General features: G+C 45.2%; 1 protein-coding gene across 1 annotated transcript; it reads left to right on the top strand.

The window, feature by feature from the left end:
- Nucleotides 1-432: 432 nt before the first annotated feature.
- Nucleotides 433-26,815, top strand: LOC135556843 (cilia- and flagella-associated protein 57-like). The gene is made up of 21 exons (XM_064990276.1): nucleotides 433-730; nucleotides 954-1,267; nucleotides 1,897-2,159; nucleotides 2,455-2,632; nucleotides 2,846-3,138; nucleotides 3,867-4,032; nucleotides 4,158-4,271; nucleotides 4,617-4,829; nucleotides 6,549-6,722; nucleotides 8,557-8,718; nucleotides 9,014-9,169; nucleotides 16,626-16,719; nucleotides 16,950-17,140; nucleotides 20,526-20,699; nucleotides 21,467-21,625; nucleotides 23,072-23,215; nucleotides 23,827-23,943; nucleotides 24,213-24,347; nucleotides 24,435-24,578; nucleotides 24,825-24,951; nucleotides 26,622-26,815. The coding sequence occupies exons 1-21, from the start codon at nucleotides 574-576 to the stop codon at nucleotides 26,813-26,815; spliced, it is 3,669 nt and encodes a 1,222-aa protein (XP_064846348.1). The 5' UTR covers nucleotides 433-573.

Raw genomic sequence — 26,815 nt, 5'->3', positions numbered from 1 at the left:
AGACCAGAAGAGTCAGGACAAAACAAACATATTCAATTTATATTGATATGGGTGTATGCTTTAATCATTTATATTCTTTGTTTATTATGTAATTACGCATTGTATGAATGCTTTTCCATAGTGATAGAATGTAACAATAACATTCTATTCATATTATATTATATTCCACGCCTCGGAAAAAACAAAGCATGTTAGTCTCTGAATGTATCAATGATTAAAAAATAAATAATGAATAAGGAGTTGTGAGGAATCAACCATTTTTTCCCCAATAAAGGTAAGTAGCTTAGTTAAATAAGAATAATTACTTTTCAAAGTTGAATGTATGGTTCCAGGTAAGGCTATAAAAATGTGCCTATTGTAGATCAGGAGTTGTAGATGTAAATGTACAGGTCCAATAGCGCAATTTCAGATCAAAGTGAAAAGGATCAATATGGTCTTCAATAATTTAATTAGTGTCCTTAAGAGTTTTGCTTGCCCTATTTTAAAGATCAAAACCCTTCTGAATTAGTTTTTTCTTCTTCTGTCCTTTCACTGACAGATTTTAGTCTGCAGCTTTGATTTGACAACACTCTGATGTCTGCAGTGGTGGCCCAGTGCCACTACAGCTTTGGTTTGCAGAGGGGCGTGGCCAATAACCTGTTCTACTTTGATGAGCAGACTGTCATCTTCCCATCCGGGAACAACTGTGTTCGTTATAACATTGATCAGAAATGGCAGAGGTTCATCCCAGGTATCTGCATGCTCACATTTCAGGAGTACAACAATATGGCTAGGGTCAGGGTGTGTTATAGTTGTTTAGTGTCTCTGACACTATATCACTTTCTCTGAAATCTATTCATAGACTAATTTAAACCTGGCATACTTTTTGTTGTTGTTGCTGTTAACAACCTGTTAAAGATATCCAACTTCCAGTTATGTTGTCTTTGTGATTCATCTTTGATTTTGCTCCTTAGGTTTGGAGAGGAGTCAGGGAATGTATGCCCTGGCCATCAGCTCAAACCGCCGCTACCTGGCGGTGTCGGAGCGTGGAGAGAGGGCCACCATTACGGTGTACGACCTGCAGCACGAGCAGAGCCGGAAGAGGAAGGTGCTGAATGGAGGGGACATCCATGTCCAGGAGTTTGTCTCCATGGCCTTCTCCACCGACTCCAAGTACTTCATTGGCCAATCAGGAGCGCCAGACTACACCCTCTTCTACTGGATGTGGGAGAAGCAGAAGGTCATGGCCATGGTGAAGACCACTGTGGCCACTAATCCAGTCAACCAGGTGATGTCGGACTGCTCTCTTGTTATTGGGGCCAGGGAAGAGTCCTTGGCAAGGAAATGGTGATGTGGAATGGTCCGCGTGTTCATTCAAAATTGCAGTGTTATTTTTCCATAGATAAGGCAGGGTTTCCCAACATGCAACCCCCCCCCCCCTCCCCCCAGTGCATGTTGTAATTTTCCCCCTAGCACTGCACAGCTGATTCAAATAACAAACTCATCGTCAAGCTTTGATTATTTGAATCAGATGTGTAGTGCTAGGGCAAAAAAACAAAACGTGCACCCAGGGAAGGCCCCAGCACCGACATTGGGAAACCCTAAGGTAAGGCTCCAAATCGCATTCCGGATCCTTGCTCCTTACTCTGTTATAGTATTCACTCTGTAGCTGATCTCACACATACTTATTTACTTTCAAAAGCTATATTATGATGGCACTGTCTCACACTCAACACTCTTAGAAATGAGGGTGAAGGTGCTATGGAAACATAATACACTCTTTGGAAAAAGGGTTCCTAAAGGGGTCCTACCTGGAACCAAAACGGGTTCTACCTGGAGCCAAAAAGGGTTCTCCCATGGGGGCAGCCGATGAACCCTTTTGGAACCCTTTTTTCAAAGAGTGTATTGTGTTTCCAGGTCAGCTTGAACCCATACGACAACACCCAGATCTGTGTGAGTGGGAATGGGGTCTTCAAGCTGTTCCGCTATGCAGAGGGGGTTCTGAAGCAGTCCACCTCCCATAAGCAAGAGACCCATAACTTCCTATCCCATGCCTGGATGTCTGAGGAGAGGGTGATTGCAGGGACAGAAGCTGGGAGGCTGATGGTGTTTGAGTCTGGAGACCTCCGATGGGACATGAGTGTGACCACCAAGACCACCATGTCACAGGACCCAGACAGGTGGGCATAAGGAGAGAGGCTTGTGCTGACACAGTAATAACCTACCTATCTACCATGAAATAAAATGTTACCAAATTAGCTGTTTTGGAAAGTTAGACCAATCTAAAGTGCTCTTGGATATCATACCACAGAGGCAGTTAGAGTCCAGGTTGGGCAACTTCTTTCATTGCACAGGGCACAGAACAGATGTCACACAATTTCCATGCCTGCTGTGTTTCTTTTTACCTGCACACCTAAGAAGGTGAAAGCTGAAACGTCTGTGTATGTTACCCTCCTAATGCCGTAATAATAATAGTACAAATAAAATGTTTTACAGTGCAGAGGGAAATGATGAAGAGACCCCTCGGTTGCCACGGGTTACGGTCATCACAGCTTACTCGAAAGGCTTTGCCTGCTCGGCCGGTCCTGGGACTGTGTATCTGTTTGAGAGAACCGATGACAAGGACAACTACAGGAAGACCAGGGAGATCAGGGTGACAGAATTTATTTCACCAAACTATAAAAATCACTCAAGCGAACTGTATACTGCAAATCTACACACCTTCTGTACAAATAGACTATTTGTAAAGAGGTTTCTGATAAGGTCTCTGCCTTTGTATTTATGCTTGTGTGTTTTGTATTAATGTAACTGTGTTGGGTGTGCATGTATATGTGTGTGTGTGTGTTCATGTATGTGTTCCATTCAGATCCCCCCAGACCAGTGCAGTCATGAGCCCAGCCATGCAGAGCAGCAGCAGATCGTCTCTCTGGTCATCAGTCCATCAGAGGAGACAGTAGTGACCAGCACAGATCGTGGTCAGCTCTACAGTATCACCCTGTCCTCTGCTGAGATGAGCAAGGGGGAGCAGGTCCAGTTTGAGTTCCTGTCCCACTCTTTCCACTCTGGGCCTATCACCGGCCTGTCCGTCTGCATCCGCAAGCCCATCATCGCCACCTGCTCCCTGGACCAGTCTGTACGCATTTGGAACGTTGAGACCAAGTAAGAGCTGCGGGATTCACAATCCCTTTTAATACAGATTTCCTGGAGTTAATGTCAAGTCTATACAGTTTCCCAGCCTGTGATGATTAACTCAGCTCCTTTGTTGTTTTAGACACTGAATGGTAGTTACAGTATATCTGAGGGAAAAAAAATATTGGCTGGCTGTTAAGTTGTCTATAGCCTATATTCGGTGTGTTTTTAGAGCCTATATTAGGTATGTTTTTAGAGCCTATATTAGGTCTGTTTTTAAAGCCTATATTAGCTCTGTTTTTAAAGCCTATATTAGATCTGTTTTTAGAGCCTATATGAGCTCTGTTTTTAAAGCCTATATTAGATCTGTTTTCAGAGCCTATATTAGATCTGTTTTTAGAGCCTATATTAGATCTGTTTTTAGAGCCTATATTAGATCTGTTTTTAGAGCCTATATGAGCTCTGTTTTTAAAGCCTATATTAGATCTGTTTTCAGAGCCTATATTAGATCTGTTTTTAGAGCCTATATTAGATCTGTTTTTAGAGCCTATATTAGATCTGTTTTTAGAGCCTATATTGGATCTGTTTTTTAAAGCCTATATTAGGTCTGTTTTTTAAAGCCTATATTAAGTTTTTTTTTTAAAGTCTATATTAGGTCTGTTTTTTTAAAGCCTATATTAAGTATTTTTTTTAAAGCCTATATTAGGTCTGTTTTTTAAAGCCTTTGTTAGGTCTGTCTCCTTTCCGTTCCCCCCCAGCACCCTCGAGCTGTATAAGGAGTTCCAGGAGGAGGCGTTCAGCATCGCCCTCCACCCGTTTGGCCTGTTTGTCATGGTGGGCTTCTCTGACAAGCTGCGACTCATGAACCTGCTCATAGACGACGTCAGGACCTTCAAGGAGTTCACCGTGCGAGCCTGTCGAGAGGTCAGAACGAAGAGTTCTCAGTGCCAACAGTGCCTCATTGTCGATAGCTGAACATCACTGGTACTCAAACATTGATTTCGAGCTATTCCAGCTCTTGCAGTGTACTGTATGCTTTTTCCTTTTAGTGTGCCTTCAGTCACGGAGGACACCTGTTTGCTGCGGTCAATGGAAACATCATCCACATCTACTCCACCACCACGTTCGAGAACGTCCTCAACCTCAAAGGACACAATGGGAAGGTTAGGAATGGTACACTGGGGGAGGGCACTGATGGTTTACCGTGTGATTCATCATCAGAGAGTAAGACCCTAGCTAGCAAGCTCCAACTAGCCCACTAGCAGCCCGCCTCCGGCATATTTTCTCGCCCACATCTGTCAGCCGCTTGACCAACCACAGTTCCAGTAGGCCTCACCTCAGGCCAACAGTTCCTGGTCATGTGACCTGACCATGAAGAACATTTTGGCCCTAGTTATAGTTTTAGGTTTTTCCTGGTCAGGTCACATGGCTCGAAACACTCAGGGTCGCAGAGATAACGTGACAGCAAGTGGGTATTTTGTTTGAGGCTCGCCTGTCTCCATCTACAGGTGCGCTCCATAGCCTGGAGTGGTGATGACAGCAGGCTGGTGTCGTGTGGTATGGAGGGGGCTGTGTACGAGTGGAACACCCTGACCAGCAAGCGGGAGTCGGAGAGCATCCTCAAGTCCTGCAGCTACACCAGCGTCACCATCTCCCCTGACGCCAAGACGATCTTCGCCGTGGGGACTGACTGTACCCTGAAAGAGATCCAGGCCTGTCAAGTGAGACCCCAAAAATGTTACATGCTTCTCCCCTCTAGGGAGTTTTTCCTGTACGTTGCTTCTGCTTTGCTTGCTCTTTGTGGTCTAGGCTGGGTTACTGTAAAGCTTCTCTTGACAACTGCTGATGTAAAACATTAGATTTAAATTGATTTGAAATGTCAGATACTCTGACAACTGCGTATTAGTTTTGAGATATAGTCAGTTATAATGATGCTATAAAATTATATCAGGCTTGTCTTGTAATCAAATCAACAACAAAAAACATCACATGCGCCGAATACGACAGGTGTAGTAGACCTTACAGTGAAATGCTTTACATACAAGCCCTTATCCAACAATGCAGTTCAAGAAATAGAGTTAAGAAAATATTTATTAAATAACCTAAAGTAAAAAAATCCCAAAAAATCAAGAAGTAACACAAGAAAATTACATAACAATAACAAGGCTATATACAGGGGGTACTGGTACAGAGTCAATGTGCAGGGGTACAGGTTAGTCGAGGTCATTTGTAAAGTGACTGTGTAGATAATAAACAGTGAGTAGCAGCAGTGTAAAAACAAAGGTGTGTGTGTGTGGGGGGGGGGGTGTCAATGTAAATAGTCCAGGTGGCCATTTGATAAAATTTTCAGCAGTCTAATGGCTTGGGGGTAGAAGCTGTTAAGGAGCCTTTTGCTCCTAGACTTGGCGCTCCGGAACCGCTTGCCGGGACTAGAGTCTTTGACATTTTTTGGGGCCTTTCTCTGACACCATCTGGTATATAGGTCTGTAGCGCCTTACGGTCAGATGCCAAGCAGTTGCCATACCAGGCGGTCATGCAACCAGTCAGGATTCTCTCGATGGTGCAGCTGTAGAACATTTTGAGGATCTGGCTATAATAATAGCTATAAGATGGTTTTAATAATTGAGGGGTGCAGTTAGAACTTATTAGCCAGTTCTAAAGTATCTTCTTATTCTTAGTATGCAGAAGTTTCCTTCGAGAGCGGTACTATGCTGACTGTTTTGAGTTAATATTTTATTTCCCTTAACTCTTCATTACATTTTTTGATGGTGTCAGTTTCCAGCTGTGTGAAGTGAAGTTCTGAAAGGGAAATAAATAGTGTTTCCCTCTCCGTCATAATGACTGGGGCCAGAGAGTTGACGGCCGTCTTTCTGACAGCCTGTGAAAATAATCAGGAAAGAGGATACAGTCCATCAGATAGAGGCCCTTTGAGTTATTCTGGGCTGCTGGAGCTTGGAGAGAAGAACCCACAACAATCATAAACATCTCAATTTGGAAGAGTTTTATCCAGTCCTGAATAGATCAGTGGTTTTGTTGGATGTTGGATGCCTTCATCCTTCCCCAGCAGGCTATTTGCATTCCAAGTGTTGGTGAAGTAAACAACTTTCACTGACAGAATATCCACTTCAATAAATGAGTCCCTCGGGGTAACTTAGTTCTACTTAAAAATGTACATGTACACTCCTGGGTGAGGCTGGCATAATAACGCTAATGTTATGCGTGAATGTTAACAACACTTTACCTCTGCTGCATTTGTTTCTTGCCATCCCTTGATAGTACCCTTTATATGGTAGTCTTTATATGGTAGCCTTTATATGGTAGCCTTTATATGGGCTTTTCCTGGTTAAATAAAGGTTAAATAAAAAATAAAAATTGGTAGCCTTTATATGCACATCCACTGTGTCCTCATCCCCGGGCTGTCCCTTCTCTCTCTCTGTCAGATCCTACGTGAAGTGCCCGCTGAAGATGTGGCTTACACCACCATCACTATGTCCCGTTCTGGGCGGACGCTCTTCACTGGGACCTCCATCGGAACCATCAGGGCCATCAAGTACCCCCTGTCCACCCAGAAGGACTGGATCGAGTACCAGGCCCACTCTTCACCTGTCACCAAGGTAAGACTTGTAATACCTTGACAAAACAGTAAAATACTGTGCATTGCAATGGAATACTACACAACGCATCACAATTTGAGCGATTACTGTGTAATGAACCACAACAACACAAAAACCGACACAACCTGTTTTACAAGCATTTCGCTACACCCGCAATATCATCTGCTAAATAGGTGTATGTGACCGATAAAATGTGACTTGATTTGATTTTTGATGGCGCGCTGAATTCAAGATTGATGGCAAAGGCCATTGATTTGAGTGCATTCGGGAAAGTATTCAGACGCCTCGACTTTGTCCACATTTTGTGACGTTACAGCCTTATTCTAAAATTGATTTAAATAGTTTTTCCCTCATCAATCTACACACAATACCCCATAATGACAAAGCAAAAACTGTTTTTTTGAATTTTTTGCAAGTGTATAAAAAATTTAACACTGAAATATCACAGTTACGTAAGTATTCAGACCCTTTCCTCAGTACTTTGTTGAAACACCTTTAGCAGCGATTCCAGCCTTGAGTCTTCTTGGGTATGACCCTACAAGCTTGGCACACCTGTATTTGGCGAGTTTCTCCCATTCTTCTCTGTATATCCTCTCAAGCTCTGTCAGGTTGGATGGGGCGCATAGCGACACAGCTATTTTTAGGTCTTTCCAGAAATGTTAGAACGGGTTCAAGTCCGGGCTCTAGCTGGGCCATTCAAGGACATTCCGAGACTTGTCCCGAAGCCACTGTCTTGGCTGTGTGCTTAGGGTCTTTGTCCTGTTGGAAGGTGAACCTTCATTCCAGTCTGAGGTCCTGAGCGCTCTGGAGAAGGTTTTCATCAAAGATCTCTGTGTACTTAGCTCTGTTCATCTTTCCCTCGATCCTGATTAGTCTCCCAGTCCCTGCCACTGAAAAACATCCCCACAGCATGATGCTGCCACCACCATGCTTCACCCTAGGGATGGTGCCAGGTTTCCTCCAGATGTGACGCTTGGCATTCAGTTCAAAGAGTTCAGTCTTGGTTTCATCAGACCAGAGAATCTTGTTTCTCACGGTCTGAAAGTCTTTAGTTGCCTTTTGGCAAACTCTAAGCGGGCCGTCATGTACATTTTCCTGAGGAGTGGCTTCCGTCTGGCTACTCTACCATAAAGACCTGATTGGTGGAGTGCTGCAGAGATGGTTGTCCTTCTGGAAGGTTCTCCCATCTTCACAGAGCAACTCTGGAGCTCTGTCAGAGTGACCATCTGGTTCTTGGTCACCTACCTGACCAAGTCCCTTCTCCTCTTGATTGCTCAGTTTGGCCGGGCGGCCAGCTCTAGGATGAGTCTTGGTGGTTCCAAACTTCTTCCATTTAAGAATGATGGAGGCCACTGTGTTCTTGGGGACCTTCAATGCTGTAAAAATGTTTTGGTACCCTTCCCCAGATCTGTGCCTCGAAACAATCCTGTCTCGGAGCTCTATGGACAATTACTTCAACCTCATGGCTAGGTTTTTGCTCTGACATGCACTGTCAACTGTGGGACCTTATATAGACAGATGTGTGCCTTTTCCAAATATTGTCAAATCAATTGAATTTACTACAGGTGGACTTCAATCAAGTTGTAGAAACATCTTAAGGATGATCAATGGAAACAAGATGCACCTGAGCTCAATTTCAGTTTTTTATTATTTCTAATTGCCTTTTGCTTTGTCATAATGAGGTATTGTGTGTAGATTGATGAGGAAAAGTTTTATTTAGTCCATTTAAGAATAAGGCTGTAACGTAACATAATGTGGAAAAGGTCAAGGTGTCTGAATACTTTCCGAATGGACTTAATGGAGGTGTTGAAGTGTGTGTCCTCTCTGTTTTCAGATGGTGATCACTTTTGATGACCAGTACCTACTGACGGTTTCTGAGGATGGCTGTCTGCTCATCTGGAAGGTCATAGACAAGGAGGGCCGCGGCCTGAAGAGAGACAAGGAGATCACCTACGCTGAGGAGATCCTCATCACCAAGTCAGAGCTGGAGGAGAAGGTAGCCCAACATGGGGATTTTTGGAGCATTACACTGACTTGATAAATGGGTTTGGTGTGTTCCATTATTGTAGGTTTGCAAGGGCCATGGTCACTCCTACTCTAACCTGATTAATCACATTATCCCTGTCCTCCTGTCCTCTCGTCCTCTCCTCTTCCTCCCCCTCTCCTCCCCTGCTCTCATGCCTCCTTTTCTCTCTTCTCCCACTCACTTCACTGCTACTACTCTTCTTCTCTCTCTCTACCTTCTCCCTCACTCATTCTCTCCCTCACTACCTCCTCTCCTCCTATAACAGAACCAGGTGATGTTAGAGCTGAAGACACGTGTGGAGGAGCTGAAGATGGAGAATGAGTACCAGCTCCGTCTGAAGGACATGAACTACAATGAAAAGACCAAGGAGCTGTCAACTACGTTTGTTCGGCAGATGGAGTCGCTCAAGACCAACATACAGGTGAGACAGACAGGGCTTCAAACATAATCAGTTACCTACCTCAAACAACTTAACTAAATAAAGTACTTAATTTTAATAAAAAACCGACATGAACCAAACAAGGACAGCGTCTGGACAGGGGAAACATAACAAAAGTAATGCTGACACATCGATCAAACTGAGAAACATACAGATATAGGAGGTGGCATTCAACAAAGTGATGGCGTACAGATGAGTCCAAAGAAGTGCTGATGCGCATAACGATGGTGACAGGTGTGCGTAATGATGAGCAGCCTGGTGCCCTCGAGCGCCAGGGAGGGAGAGCAGGCATGATAGTACTCAACAATTTGATTCAATTAATTTAGTAAATTAGAGTGATGAAGCTACATTTAGATAGTAAATAGGCTCCGAGATAAACACAAATATGGTATGAACTAGTACGGGAGACCGGGGGCAATTGTAAAAGGGACCTTGAATTTCTCCAAACAGAAACAAGCTAGAGTGATGGAACTCTCTCAGCACATGCCCATTTAGGTTCTCTCCCTCATTATTTGCAGGTGAAAGTAGTTTTTACGACGGCTGCATTTTTCTTATACTGTCTTGAGCATTAATGTTCAATAATTCAAATTATTGTCATTTTCATCACTATATGTTGGCTAAACATTGACATTGAAATGTTTGACATGTCGCTATTGTTGTCCCTTGCTAGGCACATGAGATTTTGTCATTGCTACTTGGTTGGTGGCAATTGTAATGCAGTGCTAAAATAAACCCTAGTCAAGCAGCCAATGATGAAAAAAAGTTATATTAACTTTAGGATTGTACGAATTACACATTAATTATATGTGCCGATCGTCTGAAGAAGTAGACCAAGGTGCAGCGTGGTAAGTGTTCATGATCTTCAATACTCAGAACACCAAACAAAAACATGGCGGCTCCGTGCCATGGATTCTTACTGCAGGCTCCGGGCCATGGATCATCACTGGAGGCTTCGTGCCATGGATCATGACTGGAGGCTTCGTGCCATGGATCATCACTGGAGGCTTTTGTGCCATGGATCATAACTGGAGGCTTCGTGCCATGGATCATCACTGGAGGCGTCGGGCCATGGATCATCACTGGAGGCGTCGGGCCATGGATCATCACTGGAGGCGTCGGGCGATGGATCATCACTGGAGGCTTCGGGCCATGGATCATCATTGGAGGCTTTGTGCCTTAGATCATCACTGGAGGTTGGGTTCGTGGAGCCTGCACAGGATATACTGGGCCGTGGAGCCGCACTGGAGGTCTGGAGCGCAGAGCTGGCACAACCCGTCCTGACTGGATGCTCACCCTAGCCCCGCAACTGTGGGGTGTTGGCACAGGACGCACTGGGCTGTGGAGACGCACCGGAAACACAGTGTGCAGAGCCGGCGCAGGATATCCTGGACCGAAGAGATGCACTGGAGGCCAGATGTGCTGAGCCGGCACATCTGTCCTGGCTGAATGCCCACTCTAGCTCGACAAATGTGAGGAGTTGGCACAGAGCGCACCGGGCTGTGCATGCAAACCTGTGACACACGGCGCAGAGACGCATAACATGGTGCTTGTCTAGTCACTCTCTCCCCACGGCAATCATGATGAGTTGGCTCAGGTCTATAACCTAATTCCGCCAATCTCCCCGTGTGATTCCCCCAAAAGATTGCCTTTGCCTCTCGTGCATGCTTCATCGTGCCAACTTCTCATTTCTTCGGCGTTCCACCTTTGCTGCTTCTAGCTCCTCCTTAGGATGGCGATATTCTCCAGCCTGTGCCCAGGGTCCCTTGCCTTCCAGTATCTCCTCCCATGTCCATTCCTCCAGAAAACACTGCTTGGTCCTTTTGTGGTGGGATCTTCTGTGACGATTGTCTGAAGAAGTAGACCAAGGTGCAGCGTGTTAAGTGTTCATGATCTTTAATACTCAGAACACCAAACAAAAACAACAAACGGAATGACGAACGTCACGTTCTGCCGGCTTCACAGAGCTAACAAAAAACAAGATCCCACAACATAGGTGGGAAAACAGGCTACCTAAGTATTATTCCCAATCAGAGACAACGATAGACAGCTGCCTCTGATTGGGAACCACACTTGGCCAAAACCAAAGAAATACAAAACATAGAATGCCCACCCCACATCACACCCTCACCAAATAGAGAAATAAAACATCTCTCTAAGGTCAGGGCGTGACATTAAATAAAAAAATAACTTTAAATAGCCTTGGAGTACTATAGATTGCCAAAGAGGTGATAGACATATATTTCCATTTAACCAGGCAAGTCAGTTATGAACAAATTCTTATTTTCATTGACAGTCTACAGCAGCCAAACCTGGGCCAATTGTGCACCGCCCTATGGGACTCCCTCTCACAGCCGGATGTGATACAGCCTGGATTTGAACCAGGGCATCTGTAGTGACACCTCTAGCACTGACATGCAGTGCCTTAGACTGCTGTGCCACTTGGGAGCCCAATATGATTTGGGCACCATCAGACTATTCAAATGTTTTGAGAGGAACAGAATGACCATGCGGAAATAAGGATGTTACTGTAAATATTGGTTACACCCACATGAAAAAAATACTATAGTATTCACTGTTTTTATAGTCCCGTGCCTCAACCTCCAGCTGCGTACCCCCTCTAGCACCAGGGTCAGCGCACTCTCAAATTTTGTTTTTTGCCATCACTGTAAGCCTGCCACACACACACACACTATACGATACATGTATTAAATTTTAGAATGAGTGTGAGTTTCTCCTCAAGGAGAAAGCCTCCACTTCTATGTCGAAGATAATATAACAAAAATACTATTGTAAATACTACAGTAATGTCTGCAAAAACGCTACAGTAAATAGTTCAGTAAATTACAGTCCGCAAAAACCCTATAGTAAATACTACAAAATACTACAGGCCGCAAAAACCCTATAGTAAATACTACAAAATACTACAGTCCGCAAAAACCCTATAGTAAATACAAAAGAGCTCTTATAGGACCAAGGCACAAATAATAATAAATAATTTTGCTCTTTATTTAGCCATCTTACATATAAAACCATATTTGTTAATCAAAAATTGTGAATAACTCACCACAGGTTAATGAGAGGGGTGTGCTTGAGAGGATGCACATAACTCTGTAATGTTGGGTTGTATTGGAGAGAGTCTCAGTTGTAAGGGGTGCGTAACTGGTGGCAGGGAAGTCAGATGCAGGAGAGCAGAACTAGGTAATAGCCGGAGCAGTTCAGTTCCAAAACAAACAGCATCAAGAAAATAACAGCTTGGGTACAAAACCCGACGCGCACCAGTCAACATGTGCACAAGTACTTACAAACAAACAATACCACACAAAGACATGGGGGGAACAGAGGGTTAAATACACAACATGTAATGTGGGAAATGAAAACCAGGTGTGTGGGGAAACAAGACAAAACAAATGGAAAAGTGGATCGGCGATGGCTAGAAGACCGGTGACATCTACCGCTGAACACTGCCCAGACAAGGAGAGGAACTGACTTTGGTAGAAGTCGTGACAGTACCCCCCCCCCCCCCTGACGCGCGGCTCCAGCAGCGCGCTGACATCGGCCTCGTGAACGACCCGGAGGGCGAGGCGCAGGGGTGATCCGGACAGAGACGGGGGAACTCCCGCAGCATTGAAGGGTCCAACACGTCCTCCACAGGAACCCAGCATCTCTCCTCCGGACCATACTCCTCCCAGTCCAAAAGGTACTGAAGTCCCCTCGCCCGACGCCGCAAATCCAGTAACGGAACGTACGGAGTACCCCCGGGGCCCCCTCGGAGGAACCTCCCGCACCTCAGACTCCTGGAGCGGGCCTGCCACCACCGGCCTGAGGAGAGACACATGGAACAAGGGGTTAATACGGTAATCGGGGGAAAGCTGTAACCTGTAACTCACCTCGTTCAGTCTCCTCAGGACTTTAAATGGCCACATAAACCGCAGACCCAGTTTCCAGCAGGGCAAGCGGAGGGGCAGGTTTCGGGTCGAGAGCCAGACCCGGTCCCCCGGCCTCACTGCGGTGACGGTCTGGCGCAGCATGGCACGCTGAAGGTGAACATGGGCGGCGGCGTCCACCGCAGGAGCCTCGGTCTGACTCTGATGCCAAGGAGCCAGAACCGGCTGATACCCCAGTATGCACTGAAAGGGGGAGAGGTTAGTGGAGGAGTGGCGGAGTGGCGGAGCGAGTTCTGGGCCATCTCTGCCCAGGGCACGAACGCTGCCCACTCCCCTGGCCGGTCCTGACAATAAGACCTCCGAAACCTACCCACATCCTGGTTTACTCTCTCCACCTGCCCGCTACTCTCGGGGTGAAAACCCAATGTAAGGCTGATCGAGACCCCCAGACGTTCCATGAATGCCCTCCAGACCCTCGAAGTGAACTGGGGTCCCCGATCAGACACTATGTCCTCAGGCACCCCGTAGTCTGTAGGGCCGGAGGGAGACCAGGCAGCGGGAGGAGACAGCAGGACTACACAACAACCAGAATCGTGGTGTTTCCCTGTGATGGGGGAGATTGTCAGGAAATCGATCGAGAGGTGTGACCATGGCTGCTGTGGAACAGGTAAAGGGTGTAGCTTACCTCTGGGCAGGTGCCTAGGAGCCTTACACTGGGCGTGCACTGAGCAGGAGGAAACATAAACCCTCACATCCTTAGCCAAAGTGAGCCACCAGTACTTCCCACTCAGACGAAGGTGAGGGTGGTATCCCTGTAGGCCAACTCCCGACAGACATCCTCGCGCAGACTGCAACGGCAGTGGTCGATAAGGGCCCTGTCGTTCCATCCCGCTCCGGCAGCCAGGGTTCGAAATTCCAGGGCGAACTCCTGTGTGCTCCTCGTCCCCTGCCTCAGGTAGAAAATAAGTTCACGGCGGGTGGTCGAAGACTGCCCGGAAGCGGTGGGTGAACTCTGTGAAGTCGTCCAACACCGCATCTCCTTCTCCCCACACGACGTTAGCCCACTCCAACAGAAAAGAGCTCCAACTTCTCAATCATAGCCTCAATTTTGAAAATAGTTGCGGAGAGTCCCTGTCACATTGAATATAGTTGCGGAGAGTCCCTGTAATCCTAGATTCAGATCATTCAGGTGAGAAAAAACATCACTCAGATAGGTCAGTCGTGTGAGAAACTCGTCATCATGCAAGCAGTCAGACAAGTGAAAATTATAGTAAGTAAAGAAAACTTTAATCTCATCTCTCAATAAAAAAAAACATGTCAATACTTTGCCCCTTGATAACCAGCGCACTTCTGTATGTTGTAAAAGCGTTACATGGTTGCTGCCCATATCATTGCATAATGCAGAAAATGCAGAGTTCAGGTGCCTTGCTTTAACAAAGTTAACCATTTTCAATGTAGTGTCCAAAACATCTTTGAAGCTGTCAGGCATTCCCTTGGCAGCAAGAGCCTCTCAGTGGATGCTGCCGCGTCGTGAGCAACTGCTTGCACGTGCGTTACCACTCCACTATGTCTCCCTGTGATGGCTTTTGCGCCATCAGTACAGATGCCAACACATCTTGACCACCAATGTCCATTTGATGTCACAAAGGTGTCCAGTACTTTAAAAATATCCTATCATGTTGTCCTGATTTCCAGAAGAGGATGTCTTCCTTAATTGAGCCCCCATGAATGCAACGAACATATACCAGGAGCTGTACCAGGCCCGCCACGTCTGTTGACTTATCCAGCTGTAACGCATATAATTCACTGGCTCGTATACGAAGCAGTAATTGTTTCAAAACATCTCCTGCCATATCACTGATGCATTGTGAAACAGTGTTGTTTGATGAAGGCATTGTCTGTATAGTTTTTCGGGGCCTTTTTCCCCCAGCATTGTCCCAGCTATATCCGCGGTAGCAGGAAGAATTAAGTTCTCCACAATAGTATGGGGCTTGCCTGTCCTAGCCACTCGGTAGCTCACCATATAAGACGCTTCTAACCCCTTCTTATTAATGGTATCTGTTGCTTTTATACATGTCTTACTATTCAAAAAACTCCTGTGGCTTATTTTTCAAATTTCGGTTCTAAATTTTTGCGAGAGAGTAACGGTTAATGTGATTGGATTTTAATTATTTGACTTGCCTTCCTCTTATTTGACATTGTGTTGTTATTTTGCTGAACACTTGATGGTTTCATTTTATTTTTGGCAGTGAAACGAGGCTACTCTGGCAAGAAAAAGAACTCACCCAAATGTATAGCCCTGTTGGAAAATATAAATGTACTCCCCAGTTTGGGAATACCTGCTCTACAGTATACTACAACATTCTGTTGTTAGTACTTACATATAATCCACAGGAGGTTGGTGGTAACTTAATTGGGGAGAACGGGCTCGTGGTAACGACTGGAGAGTTATCAGTGGAATGGTATCAAATACTGTACATCAAACACATGGTTTCCAGGTGTTTGATGCCATTCCATTTGCTCAGTTCCGGACATTATTATGAGCTGTTGTCCACTCAACACCCTCCACTGACATGATTGAGGGATATTGCAGGGTGTAGTATAGTAATTCTACAGTTTACTAAAGATTTCTATTGTAAGTATTGTAGTATTCTATAGTAAACTGTAGTATTTTTGTGGGCGTATATATAAATAATAATATTTATTTCAAAAGCATTACTTATGTCTATGATAATTCATAAACATTAGTGCTTTTTTAAGTTAAGTGAATGTATTTGGTTTATTTTTTAGGAGTTACATTTGACCCCAGCTACTGTTACTGAAACAGATGTATTGTACGTTCCTTATATTTAAAAAAAAAAAAAGAAAGTGATTGGCCTAGTTCAAATGGTCTCAATTGCCCCTGGTCTTCCCAACATTTGATTTACCTTGTACCAAATAACTCTGAGTCTATTTACTGTACTCTACTGTCTTCAAAAAAAAGGGTCCCAAAGGGTTCTTTGATGTGGGATAGGGTTCTACCTAGAACCTTTAACATCCTAAGGGACCGTTTTTGGAGGATAATTCTTTGTCAGGCAAGAAGGGTTCTACATAGAACCATATATCATATTTCACAGCATGCGCTAATGAAGGGTGATTTTCAGAATAGTTTGTTTAAGAATCTATGTTTTTCCATGTACAATGATTGGTTGATTATAAAGAACATTCCAGGTAGAACCTTCTGCAAATGGTTCTACCTAGCACCAAAAAGGAACAAAACGAAGAACCCTTTATGGTTCTACTTAGCACCTTTTTTTCTAAGCGTGTAGCACAGTATAATACTTTTAACACGGTTTAACTTTCAAAAGTGTTCAGCTCTCATTATGGTATGCACTGAGTGTATTTTGCCTTGTAAGAGTCAGCCTTGATAAGAGCTACTGCTAGATCGATACATGGAAATGAGAATTGAAAGTGGCTCTGGCTGGGCTGGCATAAGGTGAACACCTCAGTGAGGTGCATGTGCAGAGATATCCCTCTCCACCTTTCTTCATCCCTCTCTCCATCTCTCCCGTCAGATCCTGAAGACGGAGAGAGACAATATGGAGGTAGCTAATCAGGAGACCATGTCCGAGGTCATGGAGAAACACTCCAAAGAGCTGCAGGATATGGGTAAGTTCTGTTCTATTCTGTTCTGTTCTATTCTATGCTATTCTCAGTTCTTGTCCATCTTTCAGAAGAAAACAATAGTGACCTTTAAGTTTGTAGTTAAGAGACTTGAATGAGACTTGAATGACTCCCATTGCAGTGTGTACATTGACAGCAGCACATGATAGCGTTGACTGTGTTTGATCCAGGGTCCTCATTGGATATCCTCTCTGTCTCTCTCTGCGTTCCCCTAGAATCGGCCAACAGTCAGAAGCTGATGCTGGAATATGAGAAGTACCAGGAGCTGCAGTTCAAGTCTCAGCAGATGCAGCAGGACTACGAAAAGCAGCTGCAGCAGATGGACGAGAGCAAGACTGCTGCCCTGGAGGAGCTCACCCTCTACTACGAGGGAAAGATGCAGGAGAAACTACTGGTGCTGGAGCAGGTAGTGGATACTAGGATGTCAAGGGGTTGTATGGGGACGTTTGGAGGTGGGATTTGCGGCTTTATATAGAGTCCTCACAGATAGGGTCCTGTTTTTTCCCCTCACCAGGAATAACCTGGGGTTAGCGCCCAGAGTTCTCCCTGGTCAGATCATGTGGTCCGGAAAAACTCCTGGCTTTACTTCAAGGCGATGTAGTCTAGTCAGGCATTTAGCGGCAACCTTCACCCTCCCTTCTGTCCTCCCTTTCTCCTCTCCTCCCTGCTGTGACACTGATTGGAAGCGAAGAGACAAATGAATATCGGAGCACCAGGTTCTCCAATCGAGGATGTCTGCGGAATCTTTAAGGAAATACGACGTCAACTCCCATCATTGCTAATGGGGGTGTGAGTGGCGGGGTATGTGGGGGGCACAACACTGGGCCTGCATAACCACCTCATTATTTCATTCTGAGAGAGAGAGAGAGAGAGAGAGAGAGAGAGAGAGAGAGAGAGAGAGAGAGAGAGAGAGAGAGAGAGAGAGAGAGAGAGAGAGAGAGAGAGAGAGAGAGAGAGAGAGAGAGAGAGAGAGAGAGAGAGAGAGAGAGAGAGAGAGAGAGAGAGAGAGAGAGAGAGAGAGAGAGAGAGAGAGAGAGAGAGAGAGAGAGAGAGAGAGAGAATTTTAAGATCCCTTTTATTGGGTAAAGACTACAATACATCACATTACCATTTAGCCCTCAGATGTCGTAGTCAAGAAATAACCACAAAAGCACAGCAAGTTGACAAGACACTGGAAGAGAACCCTCCTGGAAGGATTCACAGAATACTTCATTCCCCCCCACCCAATACATTCCCAGAAACGTTTGTAAAAAGTCTGATGGCAAACCATGAATACCAGGGAGGACAGAGGAGATCTGTATAACTGCAGTGGACAGTTCCTGCAGAGTAATGTCTGAGTCCAAAGCAGCTCTCTGCTCAGGGCCCAGTTTAGGAAGTCCTTGAAGGAACTGTGCAGTGCACACAGAATCACAGTCTTCCGCCCTGTAGAGAGCAGAATAGAAATCCCCGGCATGGATTTGCGCTGAGATACCGACCACTCTAGATTAAAAAAGAAAGTGCAAAGAGCAGCCATATCCCCGAGAGAGAGTAGCAAAACGAGACTTCTCATGTAAGAATGACCCCAGTTCATGTATTTCCCCCAGTAAAGTTATGTCGAGAACAGAGCCATTCTGAGTGAGCAGTTTCAGTTCAATAGTTTATATTCTGCTCAAGTACTCTTGGCAGTTTCGTCCATCATCCCTTGTGGCTCAGTTGGTAGAGCACGGTGCTTGCAACGCCAGGGTTGTGGGTTCAATTCCCACGGGGGGCCAGTATAGAAATGTATGGCCTCACTCTTTACTGTAAGTCACTCTGGATAAGAGCATCTGCTGAAATTAACAAAAAAATATTACAAAAAAAGAATCTCAATAGTAGATGGAGAACTATACTGTTGACAAAACACACATATTTGGGCCTTCCCAACCTTCCACCATTGACTCTAAATTCCCCTTTGTAGCTCTCCACAGGGCCTGCATAATCACCTTAATATTTAACTCTGTAGAGAGAGAGAGAGAGAGAGGCACACATGGAATGCAGAGCATCTCAGTAGCCTTGTCCTGACTGGGGTAATTGAGGATGTACTAAAGGTGCATAAACAAACACCCAACAATGGGATTATCCATCTTCACAGATGCCATGCTAGGATGGCCTAACCTCTGTCTGTGTTGTGAGGCAGAGCTCCCGTTCATACCGTCTTTATCGCTCTCTCCTTCTGCCCTTCGATCTCGTGCCCCCTCGGTCTCTTTTTCTTATCCTCACTCTCTATCCTTTCACCTCTCTCTTTCTCTGTGTCTCATTCCTTCTCTTCCACTTAACTCTTCCCATTATACCTTGCCTTGTTATTTGCTACCTCTTTTGCCTTCCCTTTTTCTTTCTCGATCACATTTATTTATTTAAATACAGAGCGACTAACTGTTAGTGCGTTCATCTTAAGATACGCCACATGGACAAAAACAAAAGTATGTGGACACCTGCTCGTCAAAACATCTCTTTCCAAAATCATGGGCATTAATATGGAGTTGGTCCCCCCGTTTGCTGCTATAACAGCCTTCACTCTTCTGGGAAGCATTTCAACTAGATGTTGGAACATTGCAGCTGGGGCTTGCTTCCATTCAGCTACAAGAGCATTAGTGAGATCGGGCACTGATTGTTGGGCGATTAGGCCTGGCTCGCAGTCGGCGTTCCAATTCATCCCAAAGGTGTTCGATGGGGTTGTGTTCAGGGCTCTGTGCAGGCCAGTCTTCCACACCGATCTCTTCAAACCATTTCTGTATGGACCTCGCTTTGTGCATGGGGGCATTGTCATGTTTAAACAGAAAAGGGCCTTTTCCAAACTGTTGCCACATAGTTGGAAGCACAGAACCGTTGAATGTCATTGTATGCTGTAGCGTTAAGATTTCCATTCACTGGAACTAAAGTGCCTAGCCTGAACCATAAAAACAGCCACAGACCATTATTCCTCCTCCACCAAACTTTACATTTGGCACTATGCATTAGGGCAGTTAGCGTTCTCCTGGCATCCGCCAAACCCAGATTCGCCTGTCGGACTGCCAGAAGGTTCATCACTGCAGATTCATCACTGCAGAGTATGTGTCTCCACTGCTCCAGAGTCTAATGGAGGTGAGCTTTACACCACTCCAGCCGACGCTTGAGATTGCGCATGGTGATCTTAGGGTTGTGTACACGCTACACGCTACACGCTTCAGCACTCAGCGGTCCCATCCTGTGAGCTTGTGTTACCACTTCGCTTCGTTTCTCCTAGATGATTCCTCTTCACAATAACAGCACTTACAGTTGACGGGGGCAGCTCTAGCAGGGCAGAAATTTGACAAACTGACTTGTTGGAAAGGTGGCATCCTATGACGGTGCCACGTTGAAATTCACTGAGCTCTTCAGTAAGACCATTCTACTGCCACTGTTTGTCTATGGAGATTGCATGGCTGTGTGCTCAATTTTATACACCTATCAGCAGCGGGTGTGGCTGAAATAGCCAAATTCACTCATTTGAAGGGGTGTCTACATGCGTGTATATATACTGTATAGTGTAGCTAGGTGAGACATCCACGTCTCAGTATTTTTTTAAATAAAGTAGCTATCAACAAAACCAGTACTGGTAGAACAAAGTTAAGTATTAGTACACAAAAGGTGGGGGTGAGGGGTGGTTGCTGTGGGAAGATTTAAGTTACTCTTTGAAGAGGGTAGGGTTTCAGATGTTTTCGAAAGATGGACAGGGACTCTGCTGTCCTCGTGTCAGAGGGAAGCTTGTTCTACCATCTCCCACTTATTTCTCGCTCCCTCCCTACCCTCCGTAGTGCCAGGAGGAGTCTCGTATCCAGGCGAGGGAGTTTGAGGAGAGCAGGAAGCAGATGGAGGAGGATGGAGACAGGGAGATCCAGGACATCAGAGTCCGCTACGAGAGGTGGCTGAGGGACGAGAGGGAGACCAACATGCGCATGAAGAGAGACACCGGCATCATGAAGAAGAAGGTAGAGACATGATCTTCTCGCTCCCACTCCTCCAATCTCTCTCAAAAGTTTCCTTGATTCCTTTTGTACTTTTGTCCTCTTGCCTTCTTCTCAGAACATCAGAGGGATAAGAGGAGAGCAATTGGAGGAGAAGATCAGAGGCTCCTCTCCAATGCTCACCTCGCTTTCCTCTGATAATTTGAGAAGGAAGTGGGGAGAGAACGGGAGGATGCAAGATTCACCCCTACTTTGCTTCCAAGTCCCATCCCATCCTACACACCCCACTCAACCCTCTCCCACCTAGCCCCTGCCTGCCTTTTCATCACACCTCCCAGTCAGCTCTTCTCTCCCAGCCTGCAGTGTGGTAGATCATAATTACAGCCAATCAGACTGCAAGCAGTGCATGTCCGTCTGTCCACAGTTAGGCTCTAATGCGCTCCCTCTGCATGCTCACTCAATATCACAGGGATCACTTTAATGGAAAGGAATGACGTTGAATCAGATCCTCTGCACATTCAGCCGTCCTATACACCCGGTCCCATTCTGTCTATATGTTGTCTTTTCTCGTCTTCTCTCTGTCTTTTTTTGTCTCCTTCCCTTTCTTCCTAGATCAAGTCTGGCCATTTTTACTATCCAATATGGTTTTGGATGTGGAGGCCTTGTTATGGGTTATGGAAGCTAAAAAGAATATGACCGTTGTGTAAGGGACAATGAGTTATGAGGACTGGTGACTGATGACATTTTCCTCTTCTACCCCTCCCTCCCTCACACACACACACACACTGCAGTTCAGCAGCCTCCAGAAGGATATAGACAACAGCAACGTGGAGATGGAGAGGATGAAGTTGGAGCAACAGAAGCTACAGGCCATCGTCAAGTCCTTGGAAAAGGACATCCTGGCTCTGAAGAAAGCGATCCAGGAGAGGGACGAGACCATCCAAGACAAGGTGAGTGAGTGGCTGGGGTGAGGGGTTCAAGAGGTGCAGGGGGTACAGCAAGATGCCGAGGAAAGGAGAGGGTTAGTTTTGTTCCAAAAGCAGCGAGGCAGAAATGATTGGTTTGCCACCAAGGTATGCAGAAACATGGAAGGTATAGGTGACTGGACGTCACTGAAACTGTCAAAACACTTTGTATAATGGAGATCTACTCGTATGATTGTGTTCCAGTTCAATTTGTTCTAATGCCCCTCTCTCAGAATCAAAAACAGTCAACTCATACGCTGCTATAGATTGTCCATCAAAAAGTTTCCTCTCCCCCAGCCAGCCATTCATCCTGACTGAGTCCCAGTGCCATGCATCACACCAGGCGAGGTGACTGTAAGACTCCCCCCCCTCCGGGCGCAAACAGCACTGAGCCTTGAGAAGTGAAGGTCCACTAATGACTAATCCCACTCAGACACCTGCTCTGTGAGCACGAACTCACATACGCACACACGCGTACATGCATAGGTGCACACACGTGCATGCAGGCATGCACGCAGGCATGCACAACATGTGCCAGCGTGTAGAACCTCCTTGACAACACGCATGCTGCTGTTAGCGCTATTGATGTGTGAGACACTGTAGGGTGTTATTTCCCTTAAAGAGCATGTACATATTTTACCATCAGTGTTATGAGGGGTAGACAGGGGAGAAAGGCATTTGCATCTCTCTCTGTTGGCTCTTTGTGCATACAGGGGAACTTAATTAGTGTGTAAATGTCACAGATGCTGTCCTATGAAAAGATCACCCCCCCTACACACACGCACGCACACACACACACACACACACACACACACACACACACACACACACACACACACACACACACACACACACACACACACACACACACACAAGATTAAACGGTTTCAAACAGCTAATTGGACAGGGAGTAAATTCAAACAAAATGGTTCTGCATCAAAAGAGGATCCCCTCAATTCATTTGAAACACCTTCCTCTTCATGAATAAAGATTCACACTCAGCAGCAATAACCTTGGCATCTGTTGTTCCTATGCTCTCTTGTCTGGTTTGCTCGCTTGTCTCTAACGATAATACATTTGAACATTAAGAGGAGCTGCCCAGAAGTTAAGCCGAACATTTAGATCTGGATCACCAAAGGGCTTTTATTGTTGAACTACCTATACAAAATTACATTTCCTATCAATTTCATGGGATCAAAGTTTGGAAGAGGACCATGAACATAATTGAACTTGAAAAAAGTGACTATAAAAATCTCATGGCTGTTAAATGTGTAGTCTGTTAGTGTGAATACAAACTTAACTTTATACAGAGATCTGAAGTCTATGCTTTCTTACCAACTCCTACTGTTGTTGTGTGACAATGAGTTGGCAAGACAGCACAAACAGATCTGGGACCAGGCTAAAGTCTTGTCCTGTTCCTGTGTACTGTAGGAGAAACGCATCTATGATCTGAAGAAGAAGAACCAGGAGCTGGAGAAGTTTAAATTTGTCCTGGACTACAAGATCAAAGAGCTGAAGAAACAAATAGAGCCCAGGGAGAATGATATCAAGGAGATGAAGGAGCAGATCCACGAGGTGAAACAAGATGGCTTCTCTTCTTCCTCCTTTATCAGCTCTTTAACGGGATAACTGCCATTTTTGAAATTGTTGAAAACCATCACTGAAATGTCCCTTGAATACATGCATTCTATCAGCGGTTGTCCACAGTAGGTTAACTGAAATGACTCTTTGATTAGAATGAGAATTCAATATTCACAGGAAAAAAAAATTGGTTCCTACTTTTGTACTTGTCACCATTGATATTTTTTGAAAGCGCCTGCCAACTTTAGGCCCTTTCCATCAACATGGAAATGAGCACTGGGGTTCATATCGATTTAGGGTTGATCAGGGTTTAGATGAGTCCTATAGATCAGTTGTGTGAGATAGAGGGAGGTGGGAGAGAGTGGAGAATATGGAGATCAAAGCTATGCCCCCCCACACACACACACACTCTAACTACACTGACTTCACACATAACTACTTAATGCGAGAGAAAAAAAATACTTTACCATGACTGTGATAATGTGGCTGTCTCACCTAGCTGTCATTAGATGACTGCACTAACTGAGTTGCTCTGGATAAGAGTGTCTGCTAAATGTATTTTTAAAAACGATGTAAAAAGGCTATTGGCTTCCGGTGAGTTGTAGATGGAGGAGGAGCTGGATACCTTCCACAAGAAAAACACTCAGGGGGAGCTGGACATCGCTGAGCTGAAGCTCAAACTCAACACCACTGACAAGGAAATGCACAAGGGCCTGCAGAAGGTGTGTACTGTATACGTAGCAAGAGAGAGAGAGAGCGAGAGGCCCATACGTTTATATTTGTCTGAATATCAGTGTCACCCAATGTGTCTGACAAGTTCACGATCTTCACCCACAGTCTCACCTCCATCCCTCACTTTTCCTCTCTTCTCCACAATCTTCACCCACAGTCTCACAGTCTCACCTCCATCCCTCACTTTTCCTCTCTTCACCACAATCTTCACCCACAGTCTCACCTCCATCCCTCACTTTTCCTTTCTTCTCCTTCTCAGGTGAGAGATGTGGAGGCCCTGGTACGCAGGTTCAAGACGGACCTCCATAACTGTGTGGGGTTCATCCAAGAGCCCAAGAGGCTGAAGGAGAGCATCAGAGACTTGTACGACCGCTATGCACAGCAGAGTGACGTGGTGAGACAGCGTTGGCTACTGTGTGTTCCTGTTAAGAAGTAGTGAATGAATACACATCTTTAAATGGCTGCTCTTCATGTCTCTCAGCTGGATAAAGTTAGTGTGGACCCAAACGTCCAGAGGGAGTACGCTAGGCAAAGGGACCACCTGGAGAGGAACGTGGCGTCCCTGAAGAGGAAGCTGGCCCAAGACAGCGTGGTCCACCATGCTGACAACATCAAAATCATGCAGGTGACAGAGACGAGACTTCTCAGAAAGGACTATAGGGTTAGGTGGATAAGTGTGTCTGTGTGCTCAAAACTATTTTCATATGATTTGTGGATTTGGTTTCATTCCCATTTATAATGATACCCTAAAGCTTGGCTTGTCGTTTTAATGTCTTAGTCCTTGACTGGCTGTCAGACAGACGGACGGACGGACTAATTGACTGACTGGATTACTTGATTGCTTAATTGGATAATTGATTGGTTGCTACAGGAGAACGTGACTCTGATCAGTGAGGTCAACGACCTGCGGCGGCAGCTGCATCTGGTGCGCTCCCAGGTCCATGACGACAAGAGTCTGATGGGAAAGAAGGGCCTGAAGCAGACCAACACACTCAAAGGTGACCTCTTTCTCTCTCATCTCTCTGATTTACAGGAAAGAGAATAGAGTGCAGCTTTCTACTCATTGGAAAGATTGGTTGAGTTAAGTTCCCTGAACTGTTCTTTGAAGTAGAGCGTTCATATTTCTAGCCACTGGGTGTCACTGTGTGTATAGTCTGTATAATAACTTTTATATTCATATACAGTTGAATCCAGAAGTTTACATACACTTATGTTGGAGTCACTCCACAAATTTCTTGTTAACAAACTATAGTTTTGTCAACTTGGTTGGACATCTACTTTGTGCATGATACAAGTCATTTTTCCAACAATTGTTTACAGACAGATTATTTCACTTATAATTCACTGTATCACAATTCCAGTGGGTCAGAAGTTCACATACACTAAGTTGACTGTGCCTTTAAACAGCTTGGAAAATTCCAGATAATTATGTCATGGCTTTAGAAGCTTCTGATAGGCTAATTGACATAATTGAGTCAATTGGAGGTGTACCTGTGGATGTATTCCAAGGCCTACCTTCAAACTCAGTGCCTCTTTGCTTGACATCATGGGAAAATCAAAAGAAATCAGCCAACACCTCAGAAAGACAATTGTAGACCTCCACAAGTCTGGTTCATCCTTGGGAGCAATTTCCAAACACCTGAAAGTACCACATTCATCTGTACAAACAATAGTTTGCAAGTATAAACACCATGGGAACACGCAGCCGTCATACCGCTCAGGAAGGAGACGCGTTCTGTCTCTTAGAGATTAATGTACTTTGGTGCGAAAAGTGCAAATCAATCCCAGAACAACAGCAAAGGACCTTGTGAAGATGCTGGAGGAAAGGGGTACAAAAGTATCTATATCCACAGTAAAACGAGTCCTATACTGACATAACCTGAAAGGCTGCTCAGCAAGGAAGAAGCCACTGCTCCAAAACCGCCATAAACAAAAGCCAGACTATGGTTTGCAACTGCACGTGAGGACAAAGATCGTACTTTTTAGAGAAATGTCCTCTGGTCTGATGAAACAAAAATAGAACTGTTTGGCCATAATGACCATTGTTATGTTTGGAGGAAAAAGGGGGAGGCTTGCAAGCTGAAGAACACCATCACAACCGTGAAGCACGGGGGTGGCAGCATCATGTTGTGGGGGTGCTTTGCTGCAGGAGCGACATGTGCACTTCACAAAATAGAAGGCATCATGAGGTATTATTGTGGGAAGCTTGTGGAAGTCCACCTGAAACTTTTGACCCAAGTTAAACAATTTAAAGACAATGCTACCAAATACTAATTGAGTGTATGTAAACTTCTGACCCACTGGGAATGTGATGAAAGAAATAAAAGCTGAAATAAATCATTCTCTCTACTATTATTCTGACATTTCACATTGTTAAAATAAAGTAGTGATCCTAACTGACCTAAACAGGGATTGTCAGGAATTGTGAAAAACTGAGTTTAAATGTATTTGGCTAAAGTGTATGTAAACTTCCGACTTGGGTGTATGTAAACTTCCAACTGTAAGTGCTTATTAAGAAGTGGGTGTCTGGTCACTGTTTCATTCCAAGAAGGCATACGTTGTTTGGGGTCAATCCTAAGAATTTAGGGTAAGGTCTTATTGGTCTACTTCTACTTCCCAATAAAGCAACTCCTGCATGATCTCACTCTGTATTTGGTCCCTATACCAGCCCTGCTGTCTCCCAGGGCCAACCCCAGTAACATGGTGGTCCGTCTGAATGAGGAGGACGAAGGGGACCGCATCATCCAGCTGCAGCGCCTAGAGATCCAGAGACTGAGAGAGGAGATACAGGTCCTGATGAAGATACACCCCTACAGACCCCCCTCCACCGCCAAGCTACCCTCCCTCCAAACCAACACATAA

The sequence above is a fragment of the Oncorhynchus masou genome, chromosome 15 (assembly GCF_036934945.1).
Source record: "Oncorhynchus masou masou isolate Uvic2021 chromosome 15, UVic_Omas_1.1, whole genome shotgun sequence".
NCBI lineage: Eukaryota > Metazoa > Chordata > Actinopteri > Salmoniformes > Salmonidae > Oncorhynchus > Oncorhynchus masou.
The sequence above is the reverse complement of the archived record's forward strand: the minus strand, read 5'-3'. Positions and strand labels throughout refer to the sequence as shown.

What these genes read in the sequence shown, in the direction of transcription:
- LOC135556843 (XM_064990276.1), top strand. Translation starts at nt 574, where the DNA reads ATGTCTGCAGTGGTGGCCCAGTGCCACTACAGCTTTGGTTTGCAGAGG. An exon ending in ATGGCAGAGGTTCATCCCAG is followed by an intron (nt 731 to 953) that starts GTATCTGCATGC and finishes TTTGCTCCTTAG; the next exon opens with GTTTGGAGAGGAGTCAGGGA. An exon ending in TGCACAAGGGCCTGCAGAAG is followed by an intron (nt 23,944 to 24,212) that starts GTGTGTACTGTA and finishes TCTCCTTCTCAG; the next exon opens with GTGAGAGATGTGGAGGCCCT.